Source organism: Paramisgurnus dabryanus, chromosome 16, assembly GCF_030506205.2.
Source record: "Paramisgurnus dabryanus chromosome 16, PD_genome_1.1, whole genome shotgun sequence".
Lineage (NCBI taxonomy): Eukaryota > Metazoa > Chordata > Actinopteri > Cypriniformes > Cobitidae > Paramisgurnus > Paramisgurnus dabryanus.
This window is the reverse complement of record NC_133352.1, coordinates 32,084,988-32,111,627: the sequence shown is the minus strand read 5'-3', so window position 1 is coordinate 32,111,627 and position 26,640 is coordinate 32,084,988. Positions and strand designations below refer to the sequence as shown.

The 26,640-nt window shown below is 39.4% G+C and overlaps 3 protein-coding genes across 4 annotated transcripts in view; all 3 read right to left on the bottom strand.

Moving 5' to 3' along the window:
- Positions 1-12,635, bottom strand: part of atg2a (autophagy related 2A) — a 39,023-nt gene extending 26,388 nt beyond the window's left edge. Inside the window, exons 1-16 of one of the 2 annotated variants that reach the window (XM_065275232.2) lie at positions 12,075-12,635; positions 11,463-11,625; positions 8,654-8,803; positions 7,056-7,158; positions 6,448-6,586; positions 6,127-6,345; positions 5,823-5,925; positions 4,455-4,622; positions 4,138-4,271; positions 3,265-3,340; positions 2,929-3,181; positions 2,710-2,851; positions 2,523-2,621; positions 1,043-1,204; positions 691-955; positions 333-420 (exon numbers count right to left, since the gene is read on the bottom strand). In XM_065275232.2, coding sequence (XP_065131304.1) covers positions 333-420; positions 691-955; positions 1,043-1,204; positions 2,523-2,621; positions 2,710-2,851; positions 2,929-3,181; positions 3,265-3,340; positions 4,138-4,271; positions 4,455-4,622; positions 5,823-5,925; positions 6,127-6,345; positions 6,448-6,586; positions 7,056-7,158; positions 8,654-8,803; positions 11,463-11,625; positions 12,075-12,245 — 2,435 coding nt within the window. In that variant the 5' untranslated portion in view covers positions 12,246-12,635. The remainder of the gene's footprint in view (positions 1-332; positions 421-690; positions 956-1,042; positions 1,205-2,522; positions 2,622-2,709; positions 2,852-2,928; positions 3,182-3,264; positions 3,341-4,137; positions 4,272-4,454; positions 4,623-5,822; positions 5,926-6,126; positions 6,346-6,447; positions 6,587-7,055; positions 7,159-8,653; positions 8,804-11,462; positions 11,626-12,074) is intronic. The other variant, XM_065275231.2, reaches the window with a different exon arrangement.
- Positions 12,636-12,823: 188 nt separating this feature from the next.
- LOC135745532 (nuclear RNA export factor 1-like) lies at positions 12,824-23,503 on the bottom strand. The gene is made up of 16 exons (XM_073812107.1): positions 23,495-23,503; positions 22,696-22,765; positions 22,499-22,587; positions 20,989-21,096; positions 20,746-20,855; positions 19,768-19,804; positions 19,452-19,520; positions 19,319-19,374; positions 19,135-19,239; positions 16,374-16,432; positions 16,161-16,276; positions 16,035-16,077; positions 15,883-15,955; positions 14,763-14,951; positions 13,640-13,700; positions 12,824-13,397 (listed from the first exon to the last, which is right to left on the bottom strand). Exons 1-16 carry the CDS (start codon positions 23,501-23,503, stop codon positions 13,359-13,361), a joined length of 1,233 nt encoding a protein of 410 aa, XP_073668208.1. The 3' UTR covers positions 12,824-13,358.
- A 366-nt stretch (positions 23,504-23,869) lies between these two features.
- Positions 23,870-26,589, bottom strand: LOC135761928 (uncharacterized). The gene is made up of 7 exons (XM_073812106.1): positions 26,499-26,589; positions 25,436-25,492; positions 25,036-25,174; positions 24,788-24,917; positions 24,504-24,587; positions 24,181-24,285; positions 23,870-23,986 (listed from the first exon to the last, which is right to left on the bottom strand). Exons 1-7 carry the CDS (start codon positions 26,569-26,571, stop codon positions 23,870-23,872), a joined length of 705 nt encoding a protein of 234 aa, XP_073668207.1. The 5' UTR covers positions 26,572-26,589.
- Between the last annotated feature and the right edge of the window lie 51 nt (positions 26,590-26,640).

The window sequence follows — 26,640 nt, the reverse complement described above, 5'->3', positions numbered from 1 at the left end:
TTTTTGTGTGAAAATTAGTCTGTATGCATGTATTTGTTAAAGTATAGCCTGAATTAAAATAACGTTATTAACCGGTATTTTTTCTAAGTAAACCGTTTTCGGAACGTAAATGTTCAATGAGGAACGTAAAAACGGAAACGTTAAAATATCGATTCTGCTCGGAGTGAAACGATTGATAATTTTTTTCGTTTTTAAGCCCTGCACAAAACCATATCCGCACTGCTGCGGCAAGCCATATTTTGTCCTGTATTTCAGAGTGAGAAAATTGGCAACCCTATGTACACCTTTTCAGACAATTGTTCAGTAGATATATACACAAAGTCACTTCTCACCTGGGCATGGACTCAGGGTTGTGTGGATCTGGACTCTTCTGTACACGGATACAGGGAAATGCCTCCCCTTCCCAGCCTTCATACACTCCTAAAGCAAACATAACATATAACTATCACACAAATAGCTTAGAGAGTACACAACACTTTACACACAACATGAAATGGCCTTCCCAACGTGCTTAACTTAATGCAGTAATGCAACATATTTGTTTTACTTGTAGGAATAAGTTGCTTTTTACAACAACAAAAAACATCTATTGATGAATTGTGCAATAATAAAAAAGTGTATACAATGTAAATATTTTTATATCATGCTGACATGTAAACTTGATGGCTTATTTAAACTCATGGTCCTCACCATGCAGATCTGTGAAACAAGCCTCCAGCAGTTTGGTAAGTTTGGCTCCAGGGCTCGAGGGGCTCTCCTGAGGAACATCTGGCCCCTGTTGAGACTTCAGCTCCAGGTTGGAGATCTGCAAACTCAAGATCTCACTACGCACCGCACGCTGGCTGAGAGGTCGTCTCAGTCCTGGGGGTCGAAGGTCAGGGATAGGGAAACGCACCTTCAGTACAGCGTGAGGAGATTGAAGCACCAGAGAGGAGTGCAGCTCTAACAACTGAGGCTGCAGAGAGGAAAAGAGAGAAATTTTAGCATAAAACTAAAAGGAGAATTAATTGGCGTTTCTGAACAGGATGGGGTGCGCAGTGACCTCAGCACTGTGTGCTCTTTTAGGTGGTGTTGGGCAGTGACTCAGAGCTTGCAAGATGTACTCCAGTCGACCTAAAATATCCAGGTCCAACTCAGAGTTCAGTTCTTCGAGCTCAACCTGTAGGGCACTATCTCTGCGCACCACACGCCGTCTGGTTCCACTCTACACAAAGAGGAGGACAAACATGCTGATAAACATTATATATACACATACACTCACCTAAAAGATTATTAGGAACACCATACTAATACTGTGTTTGACCCCCTTTTGCCTTCAGAACTGCCTTAATTCTTCGTGGCATTGATTCAACAAGGTGCTGAAAGCATGCTTTAGAAATGTTGGCCCACATTAATAGGAAACCATCTTGCAGTTGATAGAGATTTGTGGGATGCACATCCAGGGCACAAAGATCCCATTCCACCACATCCCAAAGATGCTCTATTGGGTTGAGATCTGGTGACTGTGGGGGCCATTTTAGTACAGTGAACTCATTGCCATGTTCAAGAAACCAATTTGAAATGATTCGAGCTTTGTGACATGGTGCATTATCCTGCTGGAAGTAGCCATCAGAGGATGGGTACATGGTGGTCATAAAGGGATGGACATGGTCAGAAACAATGCTCAGGTAGGCCGTGGCATTTAAACGATTGCCCAATTGGCACTAAGGGGCCTAAAGTGTGCCAAGAAAACATCCCCCACACCATTAAACCACCACCACTAGCCTGCACAGTGGTAACAAGGCATGATGGATCCATGTTCTCATTCTGTTTACGCCAAATTCTGACTCTACCATCTGAATGTCTCAAAAGAAATCGAGACTCATCAGACCAGGCAACATTTTTCCAGTCTTCAACAATTTTGGTGAGCTTGTGAAAATTGTAGCCTCTTTTTACTATTTGTATTGATGAGTGGTACCCGGTGGGGTCTTCTGCTGTTGTAGCCCATCCGCCTCAAGGTTGTGCGTGTTGTGGCTTCACAAATGCTTTGCTGCATACCTCGGTTGTAACGAGTGCTTATTTCAGTCAAAATTGCTCTTCTATCAGTCGGCCCATTCTCCTCTGACCTCTAGCATCAACAAGGCTTTTTCCCCACAGGACTGCCGCATACTGGATGTTTTTCCCTTTTCACATCATTCTTCGTAAACCCTAGAAATGGTTCTGCGTGAAAATCCCAGTAACTGGGCAGATTGTGAAATACTCAGAACGGCCTGTCTGGCACTAACAACCATGCCAAGCTCAAAATTGCTTAAATCACCTTTCTTTCCCATTCTGACATTCAGTTTGGAGTTCAGGAAATTGTCTTGACCAGGACCACACCCCTAAATGCGTTGAAGCAACTGCCATGTGATTGATTGATTTAGATAACTGCATTAATGAGAAATTGAACAAGTGTTCCAAATAATTCTTTAGGTGAGTGTACACACACACACTATAAACACATACGTGTGTAAATGTATAAGATCACAGATGAATTGTGGTACCTTGCGCATGTGCTTCTCACAAAGACTGTGGTGAAACTGAGCACAGGGTCTTGTAGCAGTGCCCATCGTGAAGCTACCAGCCGACTGAAACTGCAAAAGCTGGGAGAACAAAACGTGTGCGTGCACACATATTTATTAATAAGTAATAAGGCTTTTCAAATGTTTTGTTGACAGGTGTGATGTGTACCTCTGTGTACTGTGGACCACCAGAATCCCACAGGGACTCCAGTAGTTCCAGCCTGCTGAATGAGAGGTCAGAGGTCATGGCTCGGATGTGCTTCCCTGCGCTACGCATCTCACACACCAGCTGCACAGCGGCACCGGTCAACCTGGAAAAAGTCAGAGAGAATCAGAGGAAATGCCTGCACATATATCTACAAACCGAGCAACTTGATTCCTTATGTACCTGATGTGAGAGTGTGGACACGCCTTAGAAAAACTCCCTCGCAGATTCTGGAAGTCTCTCTCGCTAAACATGCTGTCTTTAAAGAAAGCAAGTTCTTTAAAAAACAGCTGTGACACCTCGGCCAATGAGGAGTGCCCGTCGGGCCTGGTAGGCGGTTCCTGCTCCAGCAGGGTCAGAGTGACTCCACCCAGAGAGAGGCGGATTAAGGAGTCTGGTTTTAGTGGTTCTGATTGGCCACCACGGGATGACCGTTCTATAGGGGATAGAGAGGGTAAAGTATAGATTGCATTAAAAGAAAGACAGAAGACTATGCGAGTGTTTGACTCCGATACATACTTGAAGGTCTGCTACATTGCGGCAAACTAGTTAAGGATCCTGGTACAGGATAACGACGAGGACAGTTAACCATTCCCTGCAGGTTAAAATAATAAGGAAACCAATCACAAGCTGCAGAAACAACATTTCAAAGGAAGTTGACAGAAAAACAGGGTTCCCACAGCTTAGTTGACTTCAAATTCAATGACCTTTCAAGGACTTTCCAGGTCCAATACCCTCAAATTCAAGGACTAAATGTGGGGATACATTTCAAGTGAGAGCAAGGTTACATTGTGTTACCTTTAAAGATACATTGTTACAGTTCCCTTTCATGGGAACTCGCGCTGTGTCACTGCAGTGACACTTTAGGGACGTCTCCAAGGGTAGTGCGTCTAAATGTGTATATCAAATTCAAACAATGGTGAGGCTTAACGACAAAGACAGGGTGACGCGGGAGCCAGGAAGTATATCACTATCTGAATTATTGCCAAAGATGGCGTTACAGGGATGCAGGAAGTATGGCAAGAGAGACGCAGCGTCTCGTTCCCTTCTCAGGGAACAACAGTTACATACGTAACCCGAGACGTTTTCATGTGTCAAACACAACTATGCAAAAAAGCATTTTGGTATGAATCAACATTCACATACAGAAGATATAAGCATTTAAAGCGAACAGTTTAGCACGTGTGCTTAAAAGGCTAGATTTTTTTATGATATTATCCTACACTACACAGGGAATAATATGGATTTTTTTCAGAAAACTACTTGCATTAAATAGATTCAAGCACTACATGTATATTTTAAAAAACTTCCCAGGGCCTTGAATTTCCCCCTCAGATTCACAAACTTTCAAGGATTTCGAGGACCTGTGGGAAGCCTGGAAAAAGTACGCACCTGTGACGACAGAGGGTTTGATACACTACTCTGACTGTGAATGGACGACTCCATGCTGTCAGACATTTCACTGCCAGAGCGTGTGGACAACACACTGCTGGTCATATTGCCGGGACCCATCGAGAAAAACATCTCTGAGGAAATAAAGAACAATAACAAAATTTTGACTACAGATCACAAACTAATCTGGCTATGTTTGCAATTAAAAATGATTAGATCTGCATAGTATTCTGAAAGTATGCCTTTACAATTAAAATCAGACATCTAAAGTAGATATAACAACTCCAATCATATTCTCTCGCTCTTTCTGTACTTGCCTCCATTCTCCATACTGGTGACATAGGGTTCTGCATCCAGCTCCATATCTCTGTCCATCATCTCTGCACTTAGCTGTTTACTGAGATCTTCCTCAATTAAACGCAAATCATCAGAACCCAGGGGTCTGGAGACCCCCCCACCAGACACCCCACCACCACTGCTGCCTTCTAATAAACAGAGATGGGCGAAAATATAACACACAGTAAGGGCTTGTTCATGCCAATAGCTACAAAGATAAAGTTTTAAAGAAGACATATTATGCAAAATCCACTTTTACAAGGTGCTTGCACATAATGTGTGTTGGAAGTGTGTGAACACAACAACTCTACCATGAAAAAAAAATCCACCTTCTCTTCTAATCCACATTAAACCAAAGTAGTCTCATTAAATATGCCGTTTTCATTCTTGTTAATGTGATGTCACACTGATAAAGCCCCGCCCACTGTCTGACTAGTTAATTAAACCCTAAGCTTTTCTAAATGTGTCGGTACGGTACATTCACACGGGACGGAAGCGTTAACGCTTGATGTAAGGCTTTTCTAAAGTTTAAAAAAAAAATTTTTCATTTGCATATCATGTTTATCACTACCTCTGTCTCACATGACAGTTTCTGTACAAAAAAACGTGCGTCAGTCAACGTGCTCCGCTAAGTCTCATTTAAGTTGCATTTAAGCATTATGCGAACGTGCGCATCATGAATGTGCTGCCACAAACCGCAAGTCTGAAAAAAATTGGTATGGTATTCCTGATTCTCAACCTGTGGATGTTTTTCATTGCTAAAAGGGAATTTGGGAACTTATAGCAGAGCACAGATGACGCAAGCTAGCACGAAGGTAAAGCTAATTTTTTACATTATAGCAATGATGCTGATTCTCTCAGACCAATCAGTGATCTACAGTGTTTTTGCGTCACATTTTGGTATCAGCTCGGGCCGTTTTTAACTCCGGCCGAGGTTGTACTAAAAAAAGTATCGGGTACTACGTACTGCACCCAGTGGAAAAGCTTACAAAAGTAAGCTGACCCAAACCAAACTGTGGGGTACTATACAATGAAAAGCACCAAAATTTAGTTCCAGCAAAGTGTGGTCTGGTACTAAAATCGTTCACAGTTCCTAAGGTGCGAATACGCTAAAAAACACGTAGTATCACAAATATTTTGGGTACTATAAAAAGGTTTTTCACAGTGTGAAAGGCCTTATTATCCAGTCATAATTGGTTCATTTAACCAGAAGATGGGACTTTTGTCAACAGAGCGGCCTTAATGAGCGTTGCATTGTCTCTTATTCATAGTAATAGCATTGCTCAATCTTGTCACATCCAATATCTTTGTCCAAATCTCTGTGGGACACATTCAGCTAAGGATCGTACCTGATGTCTCAATGCAGAGGGCAGATAGGAGGTCCGTCAGGTGAGTAACCTGACTAGGGGAGAGCAGCAGGTGGATGCAACCAACCTTACCATCCAACTCAAACTATGAGAAGAAAGACATTATTAAGCTCCTGAGATTTAAACTGTGCAAATGACTGTAATAAGATTCAATCTAATCAAAATTATTTTTGCACATTGAACCAAATCATTCATTTAATCATACTGATTCAGAAGATTTATGTATCTTACATGAAATGTTCTCAAACCCTTCTTATACAATTATTGCATCTCTTTCAACACGAACCTTGGGTCCAGGCAGCATTTCATTTTGTTTAATTTTGACCGTCGTCTCTATGAATCCTGAGCATTGTCCAATCAGGAGGGGCTCAGGGGGCTTCTGGGATGGTAATGGATGAGGAGGTTTGGAAGCATCATCTACTACATCTTCATCCTTTTCATCTTCCTCATCTGACTTCTTCATGTCCTCCCTGCTGTCCACCATAACATCAGAATGAATCAGCCCCTGTAAAACATGAAAGAGGATCAAATAAGGCCATGAACCTTTAATTTCAAACCCTAGTGATGCTTTCCTGGTTGAATAAACGTTTTAAATATTGAGCCTGACCTGCATTCCTCCCAAGGTCTCATAGAGAAGCTGTACAGAGTTAAGCTGTAGGATCTTGTGCAGGAAGGCTGGTGGCTGGTGGATGTCCACAGGCACTGTCTGGCTTGAGTCTCTCACAGCCTCATCACAATAATCCACCCTGCAATACCGCACACCACCACCAGAGACACAACAGAGCTCATTCACGATTAAAGAAATAAACTTGAGGAATGGGTGTGTTTATGAGAACCACGATTATATCTATGTGTTAATGAGGACGTCATGTGTTTCCAGTTGAACCTGTGGATCTACTCAAAGAATGTAAACAATCTGGAAGGTACTTGACAGAAAGTATGCATTTTGTTATGCCATACACACATTTTTTAACAGTAACATTAATTTACAATACACAAGCAAAAGCATATCTTAATATGAAACTTCCTCAGTCAATATTAAAGATATCAAGGTTATATATTAACAAAAGGTTTTTATTTTATGTAGAAAATACACAAAATCACATAAAATGACATCAACTGGGTTTTTGCAGGCAGGGTCACATATTAAAATAAACAGACAATACTGTTTAAGATGCATCACTACATTATTTGAGTAAAGATGTAATTGCTGACCGTTTGATGCGCATCTCTAAGGCAACCCCCGTCTCAGCATCCAGGGGATGGTGTTCTACTCGCACTATGGTGTCCAGGAAGGTGACTTTAATTCGACGAAGGACTGCAAACATACAAACAGGCCATTGAATCTAAATATGTCTTGACAGGCAGTGATGATTGACTGATAAGAATTTTTAAAGGCAGATGCTGATATATATGTATATACACAGGGATGTCATAAAGTAATAAAAGGTAAAAAAGTAATAAAAGTTTGTTTTTGCTTACTATATGTGTGTGTGCACAATGTGGATAACTATTTTGTATATATAGATAAACATGCATGTATTTGAAAACAAAATATAATAATAATAATAATAATAATAATAATAATAATAATAATAATAATTATTATTATTATTATTATTATTATTATATAAAATGCATAAATAAAATTCTTAAATATATACATGCATGCGTGTATTTATATATACATAATAATTACACCTAATACACACAAATATATTATGCAAACAAAACCGTTTATTTTGTATTTATTTAATCGCGTTTAATTTTTGACAGCCATAGAAAAAATACATTTATTTTAGTGCTGTCAAAAGTAACACGTCGATAATGTGTTAATGCAAATTCATTTTAACATCACTAATTTTATTAACGCGCTATTAACGCAACATGCAATTTCTGTTTGACCTTTGGTCTAGCCCACAGCTGGATGAATTGAGACGAAGCAAGTGACTCGCGCTGTCTAGATGAGTCAAAGGTTTTCATAAAAATAAGAACATTAAGCTCTCGTCTAGCGAATCCAATGCTCTAAATGAATAGAGCATTAAAAACTTGAAAAGTGTTCCACAGCTGGATGAATTGAGACGAAGCAAGTGACTCGCGCTGTCTAGATGAGTCAAAGGTTTTCATAAAAATAAGAACATTAAGCTCTCGTCTAGCGAATCCAATGCTCTAAATGAATAGAGCATTAAAAACTTGAAAAGTGTTAAATTTAAGTAAATTTAGAACAGATAAAAATGTGAGATTAATTTGCGTTTAATCACGAGTTAACTCATGAAATCATGCGATTAATCTAGATCATAATAGCATAGATACAATACAAAATGTATATACACAAATATTTCTTAAACATATATATGCCTGTGTATGTATTTATATATACATAATTGTTATACACAACACACACACATAAATGTAAACAAAAACATTTATTCTGCAAACGATTAGTTGCGATTAATTGGTATGCAGCCCTTAAGTGTACATAATTTTCTAAACAATTCCTTTCTCAATTTCTGAGAGATTAAATTAATGAGAGATGCATGAAGTCTGAATGTCATGCATGCAATATAATGTACTTTGCTTTGTATCCGAGTTGTACCCAAATTGACAAAATGACTTTTATTACACAATAATAAAAAAAATTCAAGGGGGGGTTAGACATGAAGTGAGGAAAACTTGTACCACATGAAACTAGATATGGAAGACAGCCATAAATATATATTATACAGGCAAAAGACAGTCTTAATGTAATCTACTCCAATCAATCTAAATCAGTATAAAAATGTTGATCAACAGAAAATTTGATTGATACACACCAGTCTCTATGGTCTGTGCAAACATTTCCAGTCCCTCCAGGGGAGCAGGTGGCTCTTCGGATGCCTCGGGTGGGTCCTTCAGGCACTCCTGGGCCAGCTGCATGCTGGACGTCATACATGAGGACCATCCTTGGGAGTCCCAGCTCCCATCTAACAGAGATAAAAAAAAATTAAAACTTTTGACTTAAAGGGTCCTGTACTGCTTTTCACATTTTCAAATTTTATTAAGTCTGTAATGTTGCTGTTTGAGCATTAAAGATGTAAAGTTACAAAACAAAGAGTCCTGTTTGAGTCGTGCTTGCAAAGTGGTTCTGGTAGATCCAATTGTTGTTCTACATTGTCATTATGGGACTCTGGCTCAAAACTATTGTCAAAATGCCTGTTTACACCTGATAAGCTGAAGTTGGCTGTTATGGTAAGCATGCTCTAAGCATTTGACCAATCACAACAGACTGGGCCAACTTGACCAATAAGCCTGAGCATTTTAGAAGGAGGAGCTACAGAGAGAGAGTCTAAAGCTTTGTTTATACTCGCACTTTGGTCCGCAACGCAAGCCTCCGCAGATCGCGCGCGCGTCTCACCAAACGGACGAGGCGTTTATAGTTGACGCGCTAACTGTTGCACTATTTTTTGAACCACCAGGGGGCGACGCGAGCAATAAAGTCAAAAACAAACATAAAGAAGAGGATAGAAGTCGTCGTCCGCTGGAACAACCCTGGTGCTTTTAACATCAGAGTTTGATATATAAATATGAGAACATGAATAAAACAACAATCTTTTAAATATGTCTTTATTAAACATTATCATTTCATTAACGTTTTTACTAAACAAACAGTACAGATATCTTAAGGTTTGTATTTTATTCCTCGTTTAGTGATTCATTCAATACAAATATAAGCCAAACATTCAGAATCATGGAAAAGAATTCGTGTTTTAAACTGCAAAGTTTCCATACTTTACAGAGTGTCAGATAAATATATAAATTTTTTTGCTTGGATTGATCAAAGAATTACGTCACAGGCTTGCCTGCTCGGACAGAATCGCCTCGAGTTCGGTCATTTTCGGATGCGGAGCCGCGCGGAAAGTTACAAAAAATGCCGTGCACACCGCCACGCGAAATGGGGTCTCGCGCACCCAACGCGCACGACCGCCCACTCCGCGTTGACGTCATTTTTGCCGCGCGCACCAACGCCCCCGTGCGGACACGGCGAGTATAAACATAGCTTAAGGCTGTGTCCGAAATAGCTCCCTATACCTTCATTCACTATTCTCTACATTAGTTTACTAATATAGTTCACTCGAAGGAGTGAATGAAAACAAGTGAGTTAATTCGGACACTTGAGCTCGCCGGAAGCGCTGCAGTGCGGGCGACATCTTCCACCAAGAAATAATTTGCCGCAAGACTATCTGCGAGTGTACTGCGATTGTGGTGTTGAATGAGTGCACTCAATAATGTCCATTATAATTTTAGACAGCACTAGAAATTATGTTCCCTCAACTAGTGCACTATTTAAGGGTATAGGGGGCTGTTTTGGACACAGCCAGAGACATATCGGAAAAAGAAGATGCTGCTATAATATACAAATAATTTTTTAAGGAGATAAAAGGACTCATTTAAAGGGGACATTTCACAAGACTATAAATATTTGGTGTACCCAGAATACATATGTGAAGTTTTAGCTCAAAATATCATAGATAATTTATTACAGCATGCTTAAATTACCACTTTGTAGGTGTGAGCAAAAATGTGCAATTTTTGGGTGTGTCCTTTTAAATGCAAATGAGCTGATGAAATGCAAACACTGATCATCATAATGGTGTGGTGGTGAAATTGAAACTCATGTATGTGGTCTGGGTTGATCTTTTTCACATTTTCTAGGTTGATAGAAGCACCTGGAACTAGGGATGCACCGATAGCATTTTTTTGGGCCGATACGGATTTAAACAGACAACTTCTGGCCGATGCCGATACCGATATTAAACACTTGTATACAATACTATACAGCTGGTCTATAAGCTAGTTTATTTCTGCATTAAATTATTTTTACTGAACATGGATTGGATCTAATTAACATTTAACTGACCAACATAATAAGAGAGGCACAAATTAAGCTAAAACAAATATAATAAGACCGCATGACAACCTTAAAGGTGGTTTTTGCTATTCAGCATTTATTTTATTAACATGAACAAATTTTTTTTGACATATAATGGATTTCTTTATGCAGTTAATTAATAAACAATCGGTATCGGCCTTTCTAGTGCTATTGCCGATATGCCGATGGTTTCAAATTCATCAAAAATCGGCCGATAAATATCGGCAGCCGATACATCGGTGCATCACTACCTGGAACCCAATTATATAGCACTTAAACATGGAAAAAAAATTCAGATTTTAATGATATGTCAAATTTAAGATTACCAAAGTAATTACAAGAGCAATTATACAAACAAAAATGTTTTAATAACATTAACCCAGAGCCAAACAAAACAGACATTTAAGGAGAACATGACCCCAAAAGCATTCAGACAGATGGTCAGACAACCAAACAGTCCCACCCAAAAGTCACAATATAGGCTGTGCCAAGACAGGACCGGATGCTCAAACAAACAAAGCATGTTTTGATAGCACCACAGAGGTAACTCTTCTCAGTAAGCCTATGGTTGTTGCCTCTGCATGGTGAACTGGGATTTGAAAAAGCATTTTTACCAAAAACAAAACGCACATAGGTTATGATAACATTTGGCACTCCTCTATATAAGTGGCAAAATTCTAGCAGTCCAGACACCTTAATAAAGCCCTACTTACTGTTTCTGTATTTGGGTCTGCATGTTATTTGCAATCCAGTGACTTCAAGGGTGCAGTGGTCCGTCACAAGTGCCGCCCAGGGAATAGTCACCGCAATGCTGCTCACAAAACCTTCCACAATCTCTAGCGGAGCTCCTAAAGACTCCAACAACTCATTGACTGACTGAAAGAGAAGATTCAGAGTAGTTAGGGGGATCTAAAGGTGAACATCTGGCAACCCGCGAGAACAAAACAGGGAAAACATGCCAAAGAGGCGGTGATTATAAAACAAGCAAAGGATGTTGTGGTTTGTGTTAGCTAAAATTGTGTTAACAGTGTAAAGGTTGTGGGTTATACACACAAAAACACCACACATTGATAAAATGTATCACTGTAACAGTCGATCTGGATTAAATGTAACCATTTATAATGGTGTGACAGATGACCACTCCAAAAACAGACAAAGAATATAAAAGCTAAAGTTATCAAAAACACAAATGACGTCAGCAGTGCAATCTAAAGTTGTGTTGATCTCAAGTGTGTCCAGACATTGCGAAATACTGGCAGGACAAATGAGAGACACATGATGGTGGATATATCTTACAGAACAAGGCCTGGACATGTCTCACTTACCCAAGCATCCAAGTTAATCTCCCTAATGACACCGCTGCCATTGTACAGGTCCAAACTCAGCTGGTCCAAACTCAGTCTCTCCTCCAAGAAGTGGCCCAGGTAGTGCTGTAGGAGGTACCGACAGGCCCGTTTCTTTATTGAGCCCGACCAGGGGAACAGCCACCGAGACATAGGGCCACGACAGACGGGGAGAGGGAGCAGAGAGGTGGCGGAACAAGAGACCAGTCCTGCATAACAGATTTAAGGGCCCTCGGTATTGTGTGCAGACGAGAATAACGGAGTGAATGCGAGATGAGGTGGACAAGAGCGGACGAGACCGTCTAACTTCCTATGCTTTGACACCAAAATCCCCCGAGTCTTCGTGTTTGGACCTGGATTTGGGCTGAGCGGCTTTATTCAACGATTATACAAAGCAACCCGACGCCCTGTTTCTTCTTTTAATCACAAATGTCAGGGAAAATACGCGACGGGTGCTCTACGGTCCTTCTGAGGCAGTGGGTTCACTGGGTTGTTTATTGTTTTCATACTAGGAATAAGCGAGTGGCGTCGTGACGTCACAGCGACTAGAAGAATACGGAAGTTGGACTGCAGAGCCGCCGCCGCCATTTTGGGAAGGTCAAAGAACAAGCCACAAATTAAATCACACTCGATTTGTTAAATGTAATAGACATTTAAAGTTTGTTTTACTAGACAGATATTTCTATATTGTCTGTCTGTCTGTCTAATACGAGCTATTTCCAATAGTTAAGTGCACAGTTTATATTTGTCTACAAAATTAATTTCATGCCTTAAAATTAAAATCTTAATGTCACATTTTTTTTATGATACTCAGAAACACCAATTCAGTCATGTTTTTCCTCGATGCATGTTTCTTCTTTGCTTTCCGCAGTTTCAACACACATGTTGTAAAAAAAATTCTTTGATCTAACTCACTTGAGGTACTCATTTGATGCAGAGGAAACCTGAAGAAAATGTGCAATAAATGTAAACTTTATTTCCATGTAAACATCCATGTAAGCATTTATTACTATTAAGTAAAACAAAAACACATGTACCATGAACATGACAATTAAAACAGAAAAAGTGCTTTTTAAAAATAACAAAGAATCAGTGGCATTGTGTTATTTATTCAAGTACAATCTGAGGTATAGTCCTTTAAAGAATAAATGAAACACAAAATAAAACAATATAAAACAAATCTCTGCGTTTCACTTCAGTCTGGCATCACAAATTTAATGTCAAACAACAAATAAAAACATGTATTTTAATATGAATTTCAATTATTTACTTTATGAACGCTGCTTCAGGAATCTTTCCTTGTTCCTATAAGAGACACAAAAACATGTGAATGATACAAAAAGGCTAGTTTCATGTCCCAAATAAAATAGTGAATGTGATGAGATTTCCGGAAGCACATGGTCTACTTCAAAATGAATCAAATTCACTTGTATGTGGAAAATTCAGCTTAATTTATGTGCAGTTAAAGCTAAAAATCTGTATTTGTGTTGCAGTATGTTTATAGGTCATGAGTAAAAACAAATGAGGTATATTTGCTTGAATATTACCTTCAGTTCTGTAAAAATCTGTGCAGCTCGGTGATAATCCCATGCATTATCCTGCAGACATCTAACAGCAACACAAATAACTTCAACACACAGGCCTTGACAAGATAACACTGTATGGGGTGGGCGTTATGATTAAAATCTACAAAACTACACAACACTACTAGCCTAAACAATTATTTCTCACGCTTTCGCTCTCGTTCTATGAAGAGCTTAGATGCAAAGAACCTGCATCTAACATGTTTTCTTGTAAATCAGGGTTCTACACCTTAGTTAACTTCAAATTCAAGGACCTTTCAAGGACTTTCCAGGTCCAATACCCCCAAATCAAGGACTAAATGTGAGGACACATTTCAAGTGAGAGCAAGGTTACATTGTGTTCCCTTTTAAGATACATTGTTACAGTTCCCTTTCGAGGGAACTCGTGCTGCGTCACTGCGGTGACACTTTGGGGACGCCTCCAGGGGTAAGTGCGTCTGAATGTGTATATCAAATTCAACCAATGGTGGGGCTTAACGACAAAGACAGGGTGACGCGGGAGCCAGGAAGTATATCGCTATCTAAAATATTGCCAAAGCCGGCATTACACGAAGTATGGCAGAAGATCCAGCGTCTCATTCCCTTCTCAGGGAACAACAGTTACATACATAACCAGAGACGTTTTCATGTGTCAAACACAACTATGCAAAAAAGCATTTTGGTATTAAATCAAAATTCGCCTACAAGAGATATAGGCATTTAAACCGCGAACAGTTTAGCACGTGTGCTTAAAGTCTTTTTATGATATTATCCTACACTACACAGAAAATATGGATTTTTCTAGAAAACTTCTTGCATAAAATAGATTCAAGCACTTTCAATGCCCAGTATCTATGCATGTTTATTTTCAAGAACTTCCAAGGGCCTTGAATTTTTCCCCCCAGATTCACAAACTTTCAAAGACTCGTGGGAACCCTGTTTGATGAGAAAATATCTGATGAACGTGTAATACTGTTCATGCCAAGAGCATTTGGTCAATATCATTATCCCATTTTTGACAGAGTTGGCGTTTAGAGGCTTTTGCATCTGAGCTCCTCGTATAGTTCTGTTCCCTTCAGTTTTTAATATACAAAATTTCTGCTCTTACTTTTGAGACCATTGCAGGTTCATCTGTGAGCACTGTGAAAAGGCAGAGAGCATTTCTTGCTGGGATGCCGACAGGGTGGACACTGGGTGGCTGCTTGAGGGGGTCGGGGCTGGTGGTGCTGTAAATGCTCGCTCAATCTCCACAGATGTGGCTGTCCTCACGTAGAGCTCATCATTGACTATGCACAGACTGCAACATGCAATAAAGAGGAATTTACATGAAAGAATATTTTCATACGTAAAGGATATCTTCTCGTAAGTTGCGTCAGTATCTGGGTGATTCTCACAAAATCCAGATTTAGAAGGTGTCCAGCATCAGAATTTTTAAAAAGTCCTTGAAGCCAATTTTTTTATTTAAGGTCTGAACTTACTATAACCATTATTTTAAGAGGATTTAAAAAATATTTCCTATAGAATTATTAAATTTTTTTAGATTATTATTATCAAAAATGATCATTACCGCAACATGATATTACATTAAATATATGCATTTAAAACTCATGTTTCGGTAATGGGTACTTAAAAGTTGTCTAGGTACTATGACAAACAAAATTTCAACTTATCTGGAGAGAAAAAATAAGAACTGCTTACCTGGTAGCCATTTTGTGTGTCACATTCAATTATGTCCCTTCCAACTATTTTTTTTTTAATGTTAGTTCCTTGAGGGCTTAAACAATGATTGAAAATTGTTGCGGAGGATGAGAAAATTGGTCTTGGACACATTTATATTCCTTATTATTGTCTCTACATTTACCAATGATCACCAAATACCACATGTTTCTTTACTGTGAATGTTTATAGGATAACATGCACTGAAGCTTTTTATTTTTTAGATTTTTTAATTATAAATATTTTCATGTCAAAGAACCCAAATCCAGTCATGGACACGTTGCGGTAATGAAAAATTTCCCCTTTAATGTAGAAAAAAAAACAAAAAAATTGGTTTGTATGATGTCATCTGAAATCATGTGCAAAATAGTACATGAAGAGAAGTTTGTAACTGTATGCTTCTTATTTTGATAGCATTTACTTTTTATCAAAATGTTTCATGACACCTCTTAAGCCTAATTTCGCAAGAATCACGCATCTGTGTATTTAGTCATGGTTGTGCCTTTTCCTACCCAGAATTCGGAGCAGGAACTGTGATAAATACTCTACTAAATCCCCTCACAGCTTGTTTCGATCCACCAATAACTGAAGACAGGAAAAATAATCATTTTAGGATGAACATTTACTGCTCTTAGATATTATATTTTTTTACCATGAGCCTCACCATCTTTGTACAGTCCACTCACTGTGAACGCTAACAGAGAGTTCTGCAGAAAAGATAAGATGACATTCATTTGTGATAAAAGTAAATCTGTAAACAAGATGTTTAGTGACAGCATGGCGAACCTACCGTATACGTATTGACATCCACAGTAAATGAACTCATGTCGTGCTGGGTCTTCGGCAGTTCATTGAGATAGGCGACCACATTGAGCCGGGAGCGTTTTAGGTTGCGTATCCGTGTGGCTGTGAGCATAGGATTCAAGATGGGAAGATTTTAACTTCAAAAAGACATTTTAAATTTCTTTCTATAATTTGTTAATTCATCAGGTATGAAACTTACATGAATCAGTGATCTGCTTAAGATTGCGGTTAGCGTCATGATACTCTGCTAACATGCACCTGGGAAAGTGACATGACATTAAGCAGTGACAGGAGCATCTCTGTTTTTAAACAATTAGGCTTCAGTCACACCAAAAGCGCTTTAAACGCTTGCAAACGCAAGGCGCGACGCACTGCCTTTTTTAAAAAAAGAGCAGTGCGACGCGGCTTTTCATATTGCTAAGCAACCACCGAGTCAGCTGTCTTGTCAATCAAATATTGAAGCGTGAGCGCTCTTTTGCTGTTAACTGTCATATCAGCAGAAACTTTAAAAAGAGGACGCTTGCTCTGACCTTGTTTGAGGATGAGAGGTGCACAAACACGCAGGAGAGAGTGAGCGAGTGGTGTCCGGTTCTTCAAAGCAACTGTAAACTTCCCCCACCACAACGTAAGGCCCGCCTCTCCCCTCATTCGATTGGACAATGGAAAGACACGAATGACGTCGGGCGCTTCTCCGCTCTCAGCGCTCCTTCAAAAACGCGTGCGCGGCAGGCGGCAAAAAACCGCAAGGCGCCCGGCGCGCATAAACAGCGCGCAAACGCGCCCTGCCCATAGAATATCATTCAAAAAAGGCGCCTGCAACTGCCATAAACGCTATTGGTGTGACTGGCCCCTAAGTCTGGCTCTGAACCAGCACTCAAACTGCCTTGGTGGAAAAGGGGCATATGGGAGTGGATGGTGACCGCCTCATTCACAATCCACTTCCTTTATAACCAGAAAACTTAAAACTGGGCCTGTGTTTAGGTTCTGAAGAACATAGAAAGATATTGGGGGTTCAAATGACATAATGCTGCGTTTAAGGGGGTCGCACACCGGCCATGCAGCTCAGCATCGCGTCTAGGACAACTGGCGATGCCAGTGTGCGTATACTCATAGAAAACAATGTGTGATTTTTTTAGAACGGCGCGGTGCTACTAGGGCTGGGTATTGTTTAAAATCTTTCGATCCGGTGCCAATTTCGATACCTCCGTTTCGATGCCGGTTCCTAACGGTACTTTTTTCGATACCATGTTTTAAAATCCATTGAAACATTAACAAAAATACATTAAACACACAACTTTTATTTTTCACCTTAATTAAAACAAATTCTGGTAACACTTCTCACTCAGGGTAACATTAATAAAACTGGTTGTGCTTTTTGGATAGGGGTGCGCCAGCAGACACACTTATCAGTTTTTTTTTAATGAAAATAAGGAAACAAAAATAAAGAAATTAAGAATATAATTAACACTGCTTTATTTTATGAAATGTAAAATGGTATTTAGCTTGGACTAACAGTATTTGTGGATTCATTATAGCTGCAACTTTGACAAAAAGTTAAAATATTTAAATGAGTGACTGAGTTTTACTGGAAAGATTTGTATGCATGTTTGTTTTTTGTAAACAATACTCAACTTTATAATTATCCAAATATTAAATACATTTGGGATTTTTAAAATGAGTTCAATGTCATTTCATTCAAGTGAAATTAGCAAACCAGTTAAATGGAATTTTAGTTTGTTTTAAATAACGAGCCAGGCTTTGGGCTGCGCGTGTGCGTCAAGTTTAAACCATAGACTGTAAAAAATAGGTTTAAACGCATCGTCCATTTTGCGAGACGAGGGCATGAAGGCTTTGCGATGCGGAGAGACAGGCGCGAGTATTTCATAAGTATTGAGAGACACAAGCTGCGCGCGTGGGTCAAGTTTAAACACCTTGTCGAGACTGTTGTGGGAGACGCGCGCGCAAAGCCTTGCCATGCGGAACCAGGCGCGAGTAAATCACAGGCTGTGCGCGTGCTTTAAATTGAAACCCCTCGTCACTTTAGGAGAAGCGCCGTTTTGGTTGATGTGCCTTTCACGGCGACAACACGGCCATGCTTGCGCTAACTTTATTGGTAAGACTGTCACAAAGACTTTCTTATCATATTGTATCCTTTCTACACTTGTGTTGGGTGACTGCGAGGTGGACTGCGAGTATTTTCAGAAATCCTCCCCGTCACGTGGTGGTGGACAGCCAATCGCCGGCGCTTTAGGTCCTTACACACAAGTACAGGCTCACAGACACAGCCGCTTCTGGAATCGAAATTTGGCATCGAAAGATAAAGAATTTTTCGATACTCAAAGTATCGAAGTTTTTCATTCGATACCATAAAAGTATCGAAGTTCGGTACCCAGCCCTAGGTGCTACGCGGCGCTGAGCTGGGCTTCCGGTGTGCGACCCGCTTTACACCAGCCAGGGTAAAGGCGGCAAAAACGCGCTATTCACGCATAGTTGGACGCTTGAACATTTAGGTTCTCTCGCTTAATTCGCGAGCGAAAGCTGCGCGTGAAATTCTAGTCATTCGAGAAATTCACGCGGAAATTTGCATCATGGGAGGGGCTTTTGCGACTCCGCTGAGACTCCACCACTCCGCTTGCTTTCTGTAATCACGACACTACTACAGCTGATTGGTTAACGCGGTGTGGAAATCCGCCGAAGTTCAGATTTTTCAACTTGCGAATTGAGCATTCCCGCAGGAAATGCGCACGGAACGCGCCATCCGCTCCGCGCCTTCGGTGCGTTCCGCGCCATTCGCGCCACAGGATGCCTAATCGTGTCTTTGCATTGACTTAACATGTAAATCACCCACGTTTGCCGCCTCTACCGCTGCTGGTGTAAACGCAGAATAAGGGTGAGTAAATAATGGCATTGTCATTTTTGGCTGAACTATCCCTTTAAAGTGTTAACAGTGAAATACTGACCTAGTGGGATTGGTTAAGGGTGGCAGGCTGATAGAGAAACTGGCTCCATCATGATAAGCGTTCATCAGCTGCTGTCTGTTTCCAGAGTCATACAGGCTGTAATACCTGCCATGAAACAGAAAGCACACATCAATGCTGCCAAGACACCATTAAGATGACAACACATAAAAACACCTTGACTTACTGTTGTAGAAAGCGCTGAATGACACCCATGATTTCATCTGAGACTAAATAGCTGCCCTGGAATAACAACACATATTGTAAAAAAAAAAAAACACCATAGACCTCCTTCACGTCGATTTAACAATTTCATTTACCTTACAGGGAGGAAGAACTGTGCTGGTTTCAATACCAAAACTGATAGGAGGTGGAAGTGCATGACCATCCTACAGACACAACAGCATTACAAAGAGAAATCAGTGGCATTTGCGGTTTAAAATTCATTTAAATGTACAGGATATTTACTGAGAAAAAAGTAGGATGGGGATTGATTAGAATGGAAGTCAGTTTCAATGAAATTGTATCCTCCTTGACAAATTAATGATTGACAGACGTTATATCTGATAAACAGAAAGTATTTGACTGCACAAGAGTTCAGTTACTTCAAAACATTATCGATGCAGAAAAACTCACCAGTTTACAAAGCCTGGGAAATCGCTCACGCAGTGCCCTGTTAGAGAAAACAATAAAGACAAGAAGAAAATGTGACGTACCCGAGCCACAAAAGGAAAAGATAAAAATTGAACCAACCTACATTTCCAACACATAAAAAACATGCTCACCATTATTTTGAACTGTTACATCTTGTGATCCATGACAATGGGTCTCATTTAATAAGCATGCGTTTGCACAAATTTGTGCTTGAGATGTGCATACGAATGTTTTCACAAACAAATCGTTATAAAAAAAAAAGGTTTGTATGAAAATGTCTTCTAAATGTATGCAAAAATTCAACAAAAACCTAAAACCATGCTCACTATAATCAAATACTATGCTATAATTATGATGTGTATGAAAATGTTGATATAAAAAAATATACATGATTATACTTAATATTTTCTGTATTATATATTCTTATACATGATCAATATTATTATTAAATACATTATATTATACATTATTATAGCCTACTTATGTTTTCTCTGCACTAAAGGGCAGTGCCATGGTTAAATAGTGCAGATTAAGGGGCGGTATTATCCCCTTCTGACATCACAAGGGGAGACAAATTTCAATGACCTATTTTTTCACATGCTTGCAGAGAATGGTTTATCAAAACTAAGTTACTGGGTTGATCTTTTTCACATTTTTAAGGTTGATAGAAGCACTGGAGACCCAATTATAGCACTTAAACATGGAAATAATTCAGATTCTTGTGATATTTCCCATTTAATCCCAGTCTCAGACATTTAGAAATACCAGTTTGTTGGCAGAACCCATTGAGAGGCTTATCTAAAAAAAAAAATGCTCAGATGAACTGATAATCCTTACTTATGAATTTTCTTTAATTTAGGAATCTTGACCCATGAGATTTCAAACTACTCTAGTTACCATCTACAGGCCTATAATTATGATCTACCGACCATCCCTTTACTTTTGGACACTCATACTGACCTGATATACGAGGTCTGATCATCAAAACAATCACACAGAGGGTTTCTGTCCAACCAAAGTTCAACCAGTCCGAGACCTTTCAGATTGTCGAGCTCCTCCTCAGACCTTAGCTATAGTCACACAGAACAAAATATAACAGATGACAGATGCTAATACAGTTAGATTGGAGTAAACAAAAAATTAAGTGAGATAATAATAGTCAAAACAAATGCATACAGGCCCGGTGACCCAAGCAACTCTCACCTCATTACAAGACAGATTCAGTGACTTCAGACTCTGGGTTTTCTGCACCAGATCTGCAAGATCAGTCAGGTGAAACAGCTTGTTGTTGCTCAGATTCAAACACGACAACTGTAAAGGGTCAAAAAAAAAGAAGATACTTTACTTTTTGCAATAATTCAGAACATTTCATATTTCTAGAATGCAATGTATTTGTCTTAATGGCCAGAAATCACCCTGAGACGGCTGACAAATGTTTTCTGAAATTGGGATCCAAGTTATGCCAACTCAGGGTTATTTTTAAAGGGGACATTTCATGAAAATCTGACTTTATCTATGTTTAAGTGCTATAATTGGGTCCCCACTGCTTCCATCAACCTAGAAAATGTGAATAAGATCAACCCAGTAACTTAGTTTTGGTAAACCATTCTCTGTTAGCATGTTAAAAAATAGCTCATTCAGATTTGGCTCCCCTTGTGATGTCAGTCTTAATCTGGACTATCCAACTACGGCACTGCCATTTAGTGCAGAAATCAGCTCATTTTGCATTTTAAAGGACACACCCAAAAACAGCACATTTTGGTTAACACTTACAAAGTGGCAATTTTAACATGTTATAATAAATGATCTATACGATATTTTGAGCTAAAACTTCACATACGTACTCTGGGGACACCAAAGATTTATTTTATAGTCTTGCGAAATGTCTCCTTTAACCCTTTCCAGCAGCTGGATGTTTTGATCTCCTATTTATATCTAGATAAAGGAGCTGAACTTTAGTAGATGTTCATAGTTAATGTCACAGATCTCATTTTTTAATGCATGCATGGATCTCTATTCATCGCGAGAACCGGTTAATCCACACTAGTTGATCTATACAAAGATATTTAATATTACCAGGATACATCACTGGTATTGATATGAATGGAGGAGATTGCAATGGTCAATATGGCTGCTTTTAGTAAAAAGAGCCAATCGTCAATCGTTAGGGGGAGGGACTTTCCGCTTGCACAGACCTGAAGGCCTCCAGCTTAGTAGGGATTTAAACTGGGGATCTTCTTACTGTGCATTCAGACCGCCACCGTCGAGAGCGTCAAAGTGGTCGGAAGTCATTCATTTTCAATGAGAGCCGGCGGCGAGCAGCGGCGCGTCATGTACAGCGTGAGCGTCGAGGAGAGTTGAAATCAGCTCAACTTTATGGTAATGAGATATGACGCGGTTCGGCGGCAACCAATCGGAAGGCGGAAATGTTCATCGGCAACCAATCGGAAGGCGGAAACCTCCGCCTGAGAGGAGTTCAGAGAATGCATTCGAGCGTCAGAGCGTCCACTACAACTTTTCTTTAGCGTCGTTGTCTGGGCAGCCAGAGCTTTTATTGACGCTCTCGCCGGTGGCGGTCTGAATGCACAGTTAGTGTGAGGCAACAGTACTACCCACTGAGCCACTGTGCTAATTGTAAGACATTTTAGAAAATGTTAAACCAGGATCCACGAATGTGATGTAAATGCGCAAAATTTGAGTAGTGCAATCTTACCCCTGGAATATTCTCCTCAATGATTTCTAACACAGCCCGCACGCATTTGTTTTGGTTTAATGTCACCTGAATATTCTCAGAAACCAAGGCTGGTGGGGAAAAAACAAGTTTGCAAACATGTAACGTATTCAGCAATCAAAAGGTATTTTTGTTAATTGCAGTATTTTGGCCAATGTTTGGATGCTATTAAGTTTTACCTGGATCAGTGTGGATGCTGCTCAGATCAAGACACTTCTGGGAGACATTAAAACGTTTCGACAGGCATTTCTGTGAAAAAGAACCACAATCAGAAGTATTAAAGAGCATCTATTTCATTGCTAAAAAACAACATTAATTTGTGTATTTGGTAAAATACCAGGGTTTCCCGCGGAAAATTTGTTAGTTAAGGTGGTAGGCTTGTGCGGGGGGCATGGCAGTGATGGTCCGGACCACGTCTTTCCAATTCGGCTGTGTGGCGCACGTGCCCGTTTGCAGTGTGAAGAGCGTCTGCACTATACTCCGAGATGCATTCTTTTTGCAGCTAATTTTTTTTTCAACGACCTAGTTAAGGCGGTAGGGTTTCCCAGCTTAGGCGGGCCGCCCGAACTGAAAAGTGCTGCGGGAAACCCTGAAATCAATGTGTTTGCGTGGTTTATGGTTTAAAAACACATTATTTCCACATACCGTACATTTTTGTAGCTTAAAATTTCCCCGTCTTTCCGAAACGTACCGATTTTGTACAAAACTGTTCTAATTTGGCCAGCTAAGTTGTACGTTGTGATTTGCCTGAATACCTCTGACGCCAGACAAAAATGTGACGCTCCTTATCATGTTTGAAAGATTTGCTCAAAATGCAATGCTAACAGGAGTTAACTTACAGGCTATGAGTCAAAGTGGGAGGAATTATGATAGTGTCGGTCTTGTCCACGTCACCAATCTGTGTTTGTTGTAGTCCAAGAAAAGAGATTTACGTTCGAGGTGATAACTCGCGTCATCATTTATTTTTGGGGTTTGTACCTTTTGCATATCGTTAACGTACTAATACACTCCTACACACCAAAGGAAATCTAAAATCGTGAAACGGCCCATTGGTGCTCTTTAAGGCCAAAAATGTTTCTATTTTTTACTCATACGTGAGGGTCCGCACACAGTACACGTGAGACAATTTTCATCATCAGAAGAGTGTGTACCTACAGGAGAACGTAGTATGTAGCCCAGGAGATGCATCATAATGCGCATGTGCCGAACGTCCGTGTACACGTACGAGTCAAATAAACTATACTTTGCAAGGCTGTGCATTCGACCGTGCACGTACCTTTGCGTACATGTAAAAAACAGACTATACTTCGGGCTTAAGAGTAACAAGAAGCATATATAAGAAAAAAAACTTTTTTAAAGCACTTTTTCATCATCAGTAGTAATTATAACCTTTAAATGCTTCAGATGTTCTGGCTTCAGGCTGGTTTGTTGGAAAGGAGGATATAAACAAGGGTTTGTGAAGACAACCACCTGCAAAACAAGCATGTCAGTACTCTAAAGATGATAACCAGTTTTAGTAAAACTTTGCTGAGATTAAACAAATTTGTCTTTCATTTCATGTTAACTTTAACCATTAGCCTTGATTAAAGAAAAAAAATCCAGTAAAGACAGAGAAGGAAGTTTAAAACAAATGTTAGTTTTAAGTGGTAGGAACGATGCAGAACTTTGAACCCCTCGCTGTCCGTGATTCTGCGTGACAGTTTGTGCAGGGCGCTGGCAGCGGCCTCATCCTCCACATAAAAGTGAACGCTTTGACCTGATGTGCAGTACTAAATACAAACACAATGAGACAAACACAGATTTAAGTCACAAAGCAATTGCAAAGACTAGTGGTGATATATACGATTTAAACTAACTCTGTAAGAATTATAGTTAAATTAAAAGATAATAAAGATTTCAGAATAATAAATAGGCAAATACACAACATTTAACATCAAATAAAACTTTGCCGACTTCTGGTGGATGTTTTACATGTGAGATTACTTACATGTAGTGGCTTGAAGGGTATGGGACTATGTTTCTGAAGTGCTGTTATTAGCCATTGCTGCTTATATTTCTTTGCACGTGGTATCTGGGTAGCAGACATAAAGATCTTATGGACTCGTATCATTCAAAAGAATTACAATTCAAGATTACAAATCTTTAAATCAATTACTGGACATTGAGTTTTATGACTAGTTTGATATCTGAAAATCCAGCACTATTTGTTTATTACTGGTTAGAATGGACCATAAAACTTAAATAAACAGTGTTATTCTGTTTGATTCTTACTGTAATCCTAAAGAACGTTCCTCCTCTTCCACCTTTTTGTCTTCCTCTCCCTGCACATCCCCTTCCAAAATTCTTAAACTTATTTTCCTCTCTTCCCCTTTCCTTTTGCCCCTTTCCCCTCCAGTTAGACCTACGCAGGAAAATAATATTTTTAGCAGGTTAACATGGAGTGAAAATTACAACCCAACATTTAGATAGAATTTGTCACAATCTGACAATCACTTTTGGGACTTCTTATACTGACTGACCCATCAACATTGCCACCCGGAAACCTGCCACAAGGTCCCAACTGCCTTGGTGGTTTGGCACGCCAGTGAGAATAAGTCCTGAAGGACCTATAACCTCCACGGTTAAAAAACTGCTGACTGTCATTGCGACCATAATGCTCTGTAATGCAAAACAAAGTGCATGTGTGCATGAAATAAACCACACTGTACAGTGAATAACATGTGTTCAGTTTATTACATAAAATAAATCATATTTAAATTTAATTATATTTATGTGTTTTGCAATTTTGCATGGTTGCAACAACTTAAGTCATGTGCCTTTACAGAAAAAAAAAACTATAAAGAATTTAAATAGTGCTGTTCATATAAAGTATGTGCACACGTAAACAGTGTACTGTAGGTTGCTCACATGCATGCTTACCTTTCAGATTGCCATCAGTCCTCCACACCTGTCTCACCACAGCAGGACCATCCGAGTCTGAGGGAAGGGGACGAGACGATTTCAGACGCCAGGGTGGGACATTTTTGCTGTCTTTTTTGTTCATTGGTCCGCCAAAATTAAACTACAAACCAACTGATTTTTTATTCAACTTCTATTAAAAACCCGCATATTACCTCGCATGCCTTATCATACGATGAGCTGCTTTTAAAAGTCAATAAGAATTTTAACCGCGTTCTGTTTAAAAAATTACTACACTGTAGCGAACTACTGTTCCCATAATGCCTTGCGCCTAAACATAATATCCGCACAGAATGCACTTCCGGATTTGGTTAATTACGAAACAATTAAACTCTTAAAAAGTAGCAGAGATTTTGGACAATTGATTTATATTATATATTATATTATTATTATAAATTGCTCAAGTTATAGCTTCTGTAACGTTAACTGTTTTGTTTCGATATTGGTTGGATTTTCGACCTTAAATTTCCAATACACGTGAACGTATAGAATTACATAAAATTTATTAAATGAAAAAAAAAACATTTGGAAATATTTTACATGAATTTACAAATAAAGAAGATAAATATTTTTAACATATCAGTACTTGGAGTGACGTCATATACTTCTTTTACACTATTTCTTTCAAAATCCATTACTTTTCTTTGGCATGTTTTGGCACATTTGCTCGTTTGTTGCAATAGTGCGATATTTGTATAATTAATATGTGAAGATAAGCGTACGTAGGTCTACAATTTTTAATCAATCCTGTCAATCGCTGCATTAATTAACGTTAATACAGTAACTTATTCAACTTCTGATGAGTTTTAAAAGTCACAAACGACTTGTAAAAGGCATAAATTATAGCAACTGAACGTAAACGCGTGTTCACCGACAGATTTAAAGCGTAACGTTAGGTATACAATGTTAAATCAAACCTGTCAATCACTGCATTAATTAACGTTAATACAATATTCAACTTCTGCTGAGTTTTAGTTAAAGTCACAAACGACTCATAAAAGGCATAAATTATAGTAACTGGTACCTGAACGACTAGGGTAAACGCGTGTTATCACCGACAGATTAGGGTAATTCTTCTGGTAGCGAGTCATCATCATGCCCCCATTAAATTGATATCTTACACATGCGCACAACCGCGTACTCTCACCGATGCACGTGGCAAACTG